Raw genomic sequence first — 11,419 nt, forward strand, 5'->3', positions numbered from 1 at the left:
TCAACAGTCATATTGGCAGGTGCACGCACCATCCTTCTATCATTCATGAACACACACCAGCGCACGTCCATGCAAAGCATTACAAATTGCACGATTACAATGGGAAACATAAATAGAATAAAGATATTACGAAATACTGTACATCTCATAATGAGTAGTTATTCACCATCATTTGCAAATTGGTAATGACGGTTAAAAGTGATTAGGGGAGAGGCGAGAGACAGGTATGGAGCACAGCTGAAGACGCACTGTCACGAGATATAAGCAAATCCTTTGCAGGATAAATGTTGTTTTATTCAGTCATTTGAGCAACATTAGGGTAAGTGTTGCTTTTTCCAGTCTATGTTTTCGATGGTAACCCATTGTCAGTCAATAGTGAAAGTAACTGCATATAACTGTCTTGTCTGACTGGCTCCTTGTTGACTGACTCCTTGGTGAAGTTAGTTTCACTTTGCCAATGAGTTCAAATAATAGACGAGTGCAAATGCGTGAAGGCTATGCTAGGTTTTAGTAAAGCATGGTTTAAGAATGACTATTCCATACGGTCTCGCAAGCAGCCTCCTTCAAATGCGCCGTTGAATGCCAAAATACCGATGCATTTATTTGACATATCGCGCGTTGACTGATTAAAAAACCTAGGAACACCTTGTTACGCCATGCGCTCCACTTTTGAGAACGAGACCCCTTCCAATGTGAACTGGACATCCTACTATATTTGAATAGACTTTTGACGAGTGAAGATGCACTTTAGAATGTCATGATAGGGCCCTTCGTGCCCAGTGATATAACACCACAATACCGTAATTTCCCAACTATTAGCCGCGGCTTATACATTGATTTTGCAAAATGCTATGAGGTTAATACACAGGGGCAGTTAATGGCTTTGTTTCTTTTAACTTGCATGAAACACTGCCCTGCGGCTTATACACAATGCGGCTAATACACAGGAAATTACTGTATGACTCTGACATTTGTCCTGACCGCTTTTTTTAATGTTTCATGCTGTTACAGTTTATAAACGTGTAACATGGGCTGCATGGTTTGCCATTCAAAAACTCTACTGGCTGTCATGACCATGACAAGTAATAGTAATATGTCATTTGATATGGACCATCATGACACGATATGGCATCATTTGTCAGGACATGTCAGAGTTATGATGTAATAATCAGCTAAAGCACTGAATTTTATTTTTAATTCCTTAGCGATTCCTAATACCACTGGCCTCTCCTAAACATAAAAGCAGACCGGAACAAACTTACTGGTTTCTGGCGGCACATTCACTGTCAATGGTGGATACTGTAGGCTCTGATAGATATCTTCTGTTTTGTCTGTCTGCTCCTCCTCATAATCATTTGACACTACTCTGTTCCTCACTGTCAGTTCCATGATGGCTTCAAAACTGAGAGATGATGATACAAAAAGCTATCTAAATCTGCTCTGAAGGCATAGTTTGTTTCAGGAAAAGGTGCTTCTTGTTTCAGTAACCACATTTTCTGAACCACATTGCCTGACTGTACCACATTTCCTGGATGTACCACATTGGCTGACCAAGTAGAGACATTTCAGCAGAAAGATGGGTCTTTTTTTAGGCTTTTTTTAGCTTCAGTGCAGCACAGCCTATAGTTTGCCCCAGCAAACTCTGCATTATACTACTACTACTACTACTACTACTACTACTACTACTAATAATAATAATAATAATAATAATAACAACAATAATAACTAGATGTACCGCATAGCGGTACAAAATATGACCGCCGCTCAGTCCTGTACATCCGTTCCGCGAAAATAAACCACACTTCAATTTGTCTCCATATTTTACTCCATCCCCCACTCTTGAAACTTTTGTGTATGCTTGTTTGGCATGCCTGAGTGTGTGTGTGCGGCTGCACAGAAAGTAGCCTACTGGTGCTGAAAAGGTGAATAGATTGTAGAATAGCCAAAGAAGATGTAGCATTGTTATAAAACCTTTAAAATCTCTAAACAATCACAAGTAGGACAGTTCATCACAGTTCATCCATTGCAACTGGATTGATGAAAGGTCACTTACACCTGTAGGCTACATTGTATTTGGGAAAAGCAAAAGGTATCAGCATAATGTTATTTATTTATTTATTTTTTATGTATTTATAAACAAAAACATCTCTGTCAGTTCCATGCCGTTTTCAACAGCTATCAAAAACAAAGGAAATTTTTGGATGGATGGATTTTTTGTGAATGTTTCTTCTTCTACATAAGATTTGTGTCATCTTTAGTTCATGTAATACTTTATTGTCAATGCACAAATTAAGTAACAGTAGTCTGAAACGTTATTGTTAATGCACAAATTAAGTAACAGTAGCCTAGTCTGAAAAGAAATGCTGTTTTACATCTAACCAGTGGTGCAAATAACTGACATGTCCAAATGGGCCTTGATGAAATGCGTCGCTAGACTGTTCATACACATTTTAACGGGCCAAAGTTGAAGAGCTGTTGTCCGTTATTGTTCGTGCAAATATAGGCTGATTCATGTTCCCTTGCATTGTTTAACTGAGGTCCATGGCTAGTCTGGCTTTCATTAGACCAAGCTCAATCTTTTAAGAAATCAAAAAATAAATAGCGGGCAGATCAGGCTGGGTTCACCCAGCCTAGTCCATAGGCACCCGATATTGTTTAATTTTCCGATTGAGATATCTCTGGCTATTCTAAATGCAAAAATGCATCAGGGAGTTATGACAAAACGGTAACTAACAAACTAGATCCTAATAGAAAGCTGTTAGCTTCCCTAAGCTACAGGTAGGATTATAAGGTAGGCCTATTTACAACATAAATTGTCAATAGGCTATGCTGGCGACACAAATAAAATCTCCTTTGGAAACCAATGGCTTACGCCTTACAGTATCAAGCGGACTTAAACTGTCATATCGTGGCGAAAAGTTGTAATAACATTCATGCAGCTCCATGAGTCAAGGAAAGCGCTAATGAAGTAGCCACTTCTAAATGGGACCCACTACACAGTAGCATAAGGTGTTTTGCTAAAACAGCCATAATGAAATGAAGGTGTCATTGTTTGGATACTTCACACACACGTGTTTTTTAATTTCACAGACTACAACTACCAAGCTGTAATCAAAGCACATCGATTCCCCTCTCACACCCTGCACGCACTTAAAACAAAAATAAACAGGCGTCTCAGTCTCACGCATGTATAGGCAAAACTGTATCAGACCGGTGTAACGTTGGTAAATCTTCCATTGCACAGAATGATTTTGTAGCACGTGCAATAAATGACAGTCGAAAGATACAAACAGAGCTGCTATCAATTTGCTTGGTATAACCGCATTTATAGTTTTCTACAAATGCAATCAATCAAATGCCTCCATCACTCAACCAACGCTAACGGTAACATTACCTAGGTCCTTATTGATATTACAAGATTAACGTACCTGCAGTAAAAACCAAGCATGTCCGATAAACATCCTCAGATTTATTTCGGCTTCAAGAAGAAATGGGAATTACACTTCATGTGAACATCGCTGCGGTAAATTACAGTCCTTGTAGGAAGCGTCCATTGTTTTTTCCAACCCACTTTTAACTTCCAACAAAATTACGTCTCACTGCAATGATGCGCCATCTAGTGGACAAACGACTACTTCTCGCCAATACTGAAAATGCAGCCATGATGATGATGATGAATATTTATTTTGGCTTTCTTTTAATCTTACTGAATTTGTAATTATGTATCGGCCGTTCTAATACCGATAGTATGTGGGTGCCTGTGTGTGTGCATGTGTATATGTGTGCACCGCCATTTACAGGCCAATGAGTGTACAGTCACTAAATGTACACATAACCTAATTTTTTTAGACCCCCCCCATGGATGAAATTCTACGAAACTTGGCATACCCCCAGAGAATGCCAGGTCAATCATACACATAAAATTTGGTGCAGTTCTGAACATCTTAACTGAAGATAGGGGCGATTAAAGCAGAATAATATTGCATTTTCATTTTTTACCGGGGGGTGGGGGTGCAAATCACAAATGAGTGATTATGAGCCAGGTTGATGTGGTCCCCGGGGACGAAATGAAATTTTTCCGTAAAAGTCTAGTGGGGCTACATACCCACCAAATTTCATGTACCCCGGTGGTTCGGTGTCCCGGGTATCAATGACCAAAAATTCAGGGAGTAGATGACGGGAAAAATTCTTGAATTGTGTGCATGTGTGCGTGTACAAATTTATGTTTATGTGTGTGGGTGTGTGTGTGTGTGTGTGTGTGTATGTGCGTGCTTGTGTGTTTGCCTGCGTATGTGTGTTTGTGCATGTGCATGCATGCGTACATATGTCTACTGTGTGAGTATGTGTCATACGTATGATTACTGTAAATGTATGTGTGTGCGTGTGTATCTGTTTATACACATGTGTGCACATGGAATGGGTTAACATGACCCCTGGAGGCAAACATACGGAAAAAATTGGTCATCCTAGGCCCTACAGTTCTCAAGATATTCACAGAGAACTGTGTCTGCCCTACCCTCCTTTCGGGGGGTCCAGTCCAGCGGGGGGGGCTACAGATCAAAATGAAGAATGACGGTTCCATGCTATCCATGTGGGGGTACATGCCCACCAAGTTTCGTGTACCCCGGTCTTTCAGTGTCCCGGGAATCCTTGTTGGTGTACGTCACTAAATGTACACATAAATTATTTTATTGTAAGGCCCCCCATGAACGAAAGTACACAAAACTTGGCATGCATTCGGAGGGTGTCATAATGATCCTACACTTTTAATTTTGTGCATTTTTGACCTTTTCAGCCAGAGATATTGTGATGAAAACACCTAATTTTTTGCTTTTTAATTTTTAACTAGGTGGCGCTATACATGAAATAAGTGTTAATGGGATGGGTTGACATGCCCCCTTAAGACTAACATACATAAAAAAGGTGGACCTCCTAGGCCCTACGGTTCTCGAGATATTCACAGAAAACTGTCTCCGGCCACCTACAGGCCAGTTGGTGTATAGTAACATAAATTAATTTATTGTGTGGCCCCCCATGAACAGAATTCCACAAAACTTGGCGTGCATACAGAGGGTGTCATAATGATCCTACACTTCCAATTTCGTGCAGTTTTGACTATGTTAGGTCACAGATACCTTCAATTACAACACCTCATTTTTACTTTTTTGTGTTTAACTAGGTGGCGCTATACATGAAATGAGTGGTTATGGAATGGGTTGACATGGCCCCTTGAGATCAACATACAAAAAAAAAATGGTCCTCCTAAACCCTACGGTTTTCGAGATATTCACAGAAAACTGTGTCTGCCCTACCCTCCTTTCGGGGGGTCCAGTCCAGCGGAGGGGCTACAGATCAAAACAAAAAACGATGGTTCCATGCTATCCATGTGGGGTTACATGCCCACCAAGTTTCGTGTACCCTGGTCTTTCAATGTCCCGGGAATCATTGACGGAAATTTGGGCATGCGAAAAAGAAAAAAAAGAAAAAAAAAAAAAATCTGACTAAACCTATATGACCGCCGCTTCGCTGCGCGGCGGTCATAATAATACATTGTATTTATAAAGCGCCTTTCAAGACAACCAAGGTCGGTTCACAAAAGGAATCTAAGAATACAGACAATTCATGGTCTACACCTATTTCCCAAATGCCACAGTGTGATCTTATCTACATTATATGCTCATACAGAGCCAATCAAGTGCAAGGAAAGGAAGAGAGACGTCATATCTGGCTGTCGCATCAAACAAACCAAGATGCCATGCATGACCACAAAATCTACATAGGCTGAAAGTGAACTATTGTATCTCCTTTTGGGGTGTGAAACTTCTCATGTCGATCTGATCAAAGTAAGCACTGACAGCAGCTCTATACTTTAACCCTCCAATGATCTATGTCAAATGGAATAGATTAAGGTTCTGGCACATGCCATATTCTGTCCTTACCAGGAAATGTCATGACAACAGGTGCCGAGTGATATGCCAACATCCCAAATAACATTGCTGACATTAGACGGCTCTATATACATGTATAATATTTGAATGCAATAAAAACTCAATTGTCCAAATCATATAATTGTAAGCAACATAAAACTCCTGAGAATTGTCATAGCAATAACCTATAGGGGGAACTTTGCAATGCTTTGTCATTGGATAGCAACTCTAATGACAAAATAAGGTCTGCTTTAGCTATACTATGGTTGTGTCAGTCTCATGAATGTTCAAGGACAGTGTTGGAATTGACATGGGCTAGATGAAGTATTGCAGTCATTGCACACACACACACACACACACACACACACACACACACACACGCACACACTAACACACACACACTCACGCACCCATCTCCTCCTCCATCCTGGGGAAGAAACAGAAACTCAAAGTCTGCTGATTATTTCCCCTTATTTCCTCTCACTTCTCCCATATCACACTTTTATCGTGCTAGCAATGGAGTGACTGCCCTTAGTGCCATGACAGCATAAGATTATACAAGTTCCCTGGAAATTCCCTCAACACATCTGTCAAGAGCTCTCAGTGGTTGGGTTTGTTGTTTATCAAGTTGCTGTGCTTTTTCTATGATTTGTGTATGAGAATGGGTCTGACTGATGACCATTGGCTCCAGGATGATTTGAATTTACATCCCTTCAAAACATGATCAGGAAAAAGAAGAATGCTATGTATCCCCTGTTTTTGAATGATGGGTTTGTTTCTTTATGGTTATGGCAATATTATAAGACAATATTTTCCTCTCATCATTGCTCATCTTAACTCAAGGGGACAGTGTGTGCTTATTATTTTATTAATGGTATTTTTTTTTGTCTGCATGCAGTTAATAAAGACATTCCCTGGCCTGCGTTCTCCGTCACATTAACAACAAAGCTAAAATGTCAAATTTGCTGAATCTGGCTTCTGTTTTTATTACACTGCATGAAAATGCACTGTTCTGTTATCCGAAGTCTTCTTCTTCTTATTATTATTATTATTATTATTATTATTATTACAGTGCATGAAAATGCACTGTTCTGTTATCCGAAGTCTTCTTCTTCTTCTTCTTCTTCTTCTTCCCACCAAATTTCTGCGTCTAATTCAGCTTTAACCGTTTAACGTAGAAACTTCGTTCAAACTTTGTAACGTAGGTCTTGAAAAGGACACGTGGGGAATGTATTTTTCACTTTTGTAAACTTTATACTTTTTGAGATATTAATAAAAAACAAGCTTATTTTTCCCCATAGACTTAACATGGGCTGATGACATCACAATGGACTAATTAACTTGATTTGCACCTGTATCAACTTCCAGCTGCTCACTACTAGGACCCATCAAAGGGCCAGTTAAACTGATTGCACCTGTATCAACTGCTTTCTGCTTAACTAGGGAAACTCTCTGTGTCTCTCCATTCTACAAGGTTATAAGGCATATTCCATCCAACTTTCTATCCATTCATCCTCTTCAAACCATTCACTCATCCACCCATTAAACTATACATCAACATCCATTAAACAATCTGCCTATCAACATCCATTCAACTTTCTGTCTATCAACATCCATCACACTATCTACATTCAACTTTTAAACTATATACTCTGTCTCAGGCTTTAAGCATACAATCTGGCTCTCTTAAGACTACTATTTCCTCTGCCCACAACTGTTTCAAAATAAATATCCTCACTAAAATAATTCACTATTAAATAATTTAACTATTTAAACTACTCAACTATTTAACTGTTCAGCCATTTCAACTGTCAGTTGTTATCAACTATGACTCTTGCCAACTGTTTCCAAATAAAAGTTTGTTTGGCATTTTATGTTAATATACAGTATGTTTATATTTTCATGCACTGGTAATTTCCTCGAAATTACATTTTCTAGTTTGTTTTAGAATGGTACACTACCTAAATGGCTGTTAAAAATGAAACAGACCATTACATTTCAAATTATAACCTTTGCAAACAGTGTTATGTTATGTTAATGTTTTTTAGACTTTAGACTTATTTTAAAAAAATATATATGTGTGTAAATGAAGTGTAATTATATAAACGCAAGTTTGGTTCTCACCGTTGACTTGCAAAGGGTACTGTAAAATAAAGTTACAACTGAGATCCCAACAAAAGAAAATGTTTGTGAATCCAAGTCATGTCATGAAAGATTGACTGTATCCCTCTACATATGGTATGCTCATACATCCTGGCCAGATATAGGTTCTGGCATTTGAACTTCAACCACCTCCCCACCCCTCCCCCTCATGACTTTATCCACCACACTTTTGTCCTCCTTGGCAGGAGGAAGATGTGTGTAAGGGGTGACTTCCCTGTGGAGGGACACAGAGTAATTCACAGGGGACTGATATACTAAATCTGATGTGCCATTTCAACTAGATTCCTGCAGTACAACTCCACTCCCACGACACACACAGAAACACACACACCTGCTGTGTGGGGGGTCAGGATCTCTGCACCCTTCGACACTGATTCTCTGTCCCTGGGAACAGGAAGCTAGCGATGACTGCAACAATACCTGTCCTCATTCCCCTGACTCTGGAGCCACAGGATCCCAGTCAACACATTTTAGGTTCCTCTCAGCCCTAGAGGCCTAGGGGAGTGAGGGGATGGTGCATTCTTGCGCCTGTACTCTTTTGTTATTAATTTTAGGTCCAGGATGGATATTGTTGCCACATGATGATGTTTCTTGTTTCTTAGTTGTATTCCATTGTATTTTTATATATAGTTGTTTGATTGCTTTTAGCCATGTAGTACTATCCATTGTCACGCAACACCACACATTCTCACTATTTTAGAATTAGGCACAATAAACTGTTTCAGGCAATGTAGATCGTATGGCCAATACAATGTCTTACCAAGTCATAAATAAGTTGAATTTAAGTAAAAAGAAACAGTTTTTTTTTTTTTTTTTTTACTGGCTACAGCACCCAAACCATTTGGGTCCAAGTCCCCGCGGGACCCGTGTTTGAGTCCGACTCGGGTCATTTCCTGATCCCTCCCCATCTCTCTATCCCACTCGCTTCCTGTCACTCTCTTCACTGTCCTATCACAATGAAGGCAAAAGCCCAAAAAATATACTTAGTTTGCTGTATGTGACCAGTCAGATGTGAGGTTCTTTCTTTTTCATACACACAGCAAAATATTTTGAACTTAAATTGGACTGGACTGTTGGAGGGCTCTCTGTGTGTCAGGTCAGGACAGCTGCACCTGTGGTCTGTTAGCTTTCATGTTTTTATCTGTGCTGTGTTTTGTTTTTATTTATTTGTCTTGTAATTCTTTTTTTGCATTTTTCATTTATGTATACTACAGTATGTTCCCTGTGAAGTCCCATGCTTTAATTTTATTCAAATTATTTTAACTACTTTAACCCTTAAAGGAGTACCGTCACACCGGTGTGACGGGAATGTTGGGAAATGAACGTTCTAAAGAATATCTGGGTTTATTGAATTCAACATAGAATTTTAGAACCTTCAATTGTTGCGGAATGGAATCTTATGTTAGAATTTTCAAAAAACTACACCTTTATCGATTTACATGACATATTAACTATTTTATTTAATATGTGTAATATGTGTTATGACTATGTGAAGCACATTGGGCGACTGTTCTGTGTATGAAATGGGCTATATCAGTAAAACCTGACTTGACTTGACTTGACAGTATTTGCCACGTTTGGTGCTGGAGAAAGAAGACTCCAATGCAGATTTAACAGAACTGAGCTGTTCATCACATAGACCAATACATCTCCATTTTTCTTAAATTGTAGTATGACTATGCACAGAGACAGGAGTAGGGATGCTACAAGTTGCAGCAGGTCACAGGGTCAAAGTCGCATGAGGTCATTCATGACATTGCTCAAACACACTGCTTGTGGAACTACACATGCTCAGGGACTTTCACGCATTTTGACATAATATGTTCATCTAGCCTGACGAGCCAGACCCACAATAAAATAGGGTCTGGGGACTCACCATTCGCAGTGCTCAGTCCGAGGGGCGGGATAATCGGTTGTCTTTCAAATTCCCTCTGCACGCAGTAGGATAGCGCAACAACTCATGAGTCCCATGTGTTTTCCCACCAGCGGAGCTAGTTGGCTAGTTCAAACTTTTGCCAACTTAAAAAAAGCTTAACTTGTGTCACGCTGTTCGCCAACAGCAACATCCATCTTCTTTGTTTTCAAGTAGCAGGGAATTCACGCTGAACCGCTGCAACTCTGCCATCAATCATTATGTTAAGCCCGCCTAACGACTCTATACACGATGTGATTGGCCCTATCTAAGTTTCATTTTTCCAGCGGAGAGTTGCTAGACTAGCCCTGGCAGCAAATTACATTTGTTGCCGCCAGGGTGCGTCTAGATTACTAGGCAAATGTTCATCATCAACAAGATGATTAGATGCTCTGCTGATGAGATTAAAGGTCAAGTTCAAATTTGATCCAGGGTATACAAAGTCGAGTTTCATTGCAAGCAGGCACATTATAAGTCATTGTCATGCTTTTTAGTGCACAAACATCTAATTTGATGTTTCATGTAGCTTGATGAAGGGTCTCTAATACTAAGAATTTGTATAATGAACTGCAATAGAAGGAGGTGTATGGGGCCTCCTACCCTCATATGCCTGCTGTATCTTAAACTGTGAAGGTGTTGCTGCTGGTCTTCATGACCGTGCAAATTGGGGCTACTAGTCATTTTCTGTCTGACTCATCTGGAAGTCCACTGTTTTACTCTGCAGAATGAATCAATCATGCCAGAAAAGGAGATAGCCATGAACGATGAGATTATGGAAGTGAACATATTCACTCACCTCTAAATGCCACAACCACTATAACACACACGCACACACACACACACACAGACACACGCATACAACATAGATTGAAACCACTCACATGCATACTAATACACTGAATCTTGTCACTTTCACACATACTTGTGCTCTCTCTCTCTCTCTCTCTCCCTCACACACACACACACATACACACACACCTGCAAATGCCAGTGACAATGATAAACATAGTGGCATAGGCACACATAAACACAGTGTACAGTATATCAGTAGGTCCAAGCATGATGTGCAAACATTCACAAGCATAGTAAGACACAGACACTATTACACACAAGTTATAAATCTTTTCATCATTCTGAAATAAAAGCACTCTGAGCCAAACCTCTTCCTCACAGACACTTGACCTTTCCCTTGTCCACTGTGGTCTGGCTTCTCTCAGGAGTAACAGAGTCACTCATCTGGAGTGGTCAGGACAGCCTATTCACTCTCAGCTGCAGGCCCCAACCTGCCATCTGGACTTTCATCTGTGCGCTTGCCCTATAAACATGAATATAACTTTGGCTACAGTACAGACACAGGATATGAAACCTTCAGCAGGCCTCAAACTCATCTGGCATAAATAAACACTCTCTCACACAC

General features: G+C 39.9%; 1 protein-coding gene across 1 annotated transcript in view; it reads right to left on the minus strand.

Moving 5' to 3' along the window:
• The window catches only part of LOC121708969, a 32,935-nt gene that overhangs the window by 6,445 nt on the left and 15,071 nt on the right, over positions 1–11,419 (minus strand). Inside the window, exon 1 of the mRNA XM_042091969.1 lies at positions 1,263–1,401. Within this exon, the coding sequence (XP_041947903.1) occupies positions 1,263–1,389 (127 nt within the window). The 5' untranslated portion in view covers positions 1,390–1,401. Of the gene's footprint in view, positions 1–1,262 lie in introns of the transcript that reaches the window.

Source organism: Alosa sapidissima, chromosome 5 (assembly GCF_018492685.1).
Source record: "Alosa sapidissima isolate fAloSap1 chromosome 5, fAloSap1.pri, whole genome shotgun sequence".
In the NCBI taxonomy this organism is placed as follows: domain Eukaryota; kingdom Metazoa; phylum Chordata; class Actinopteri; order Clupeiformes; family Clupeidae; genus Alosa; species Alosa sapidissima.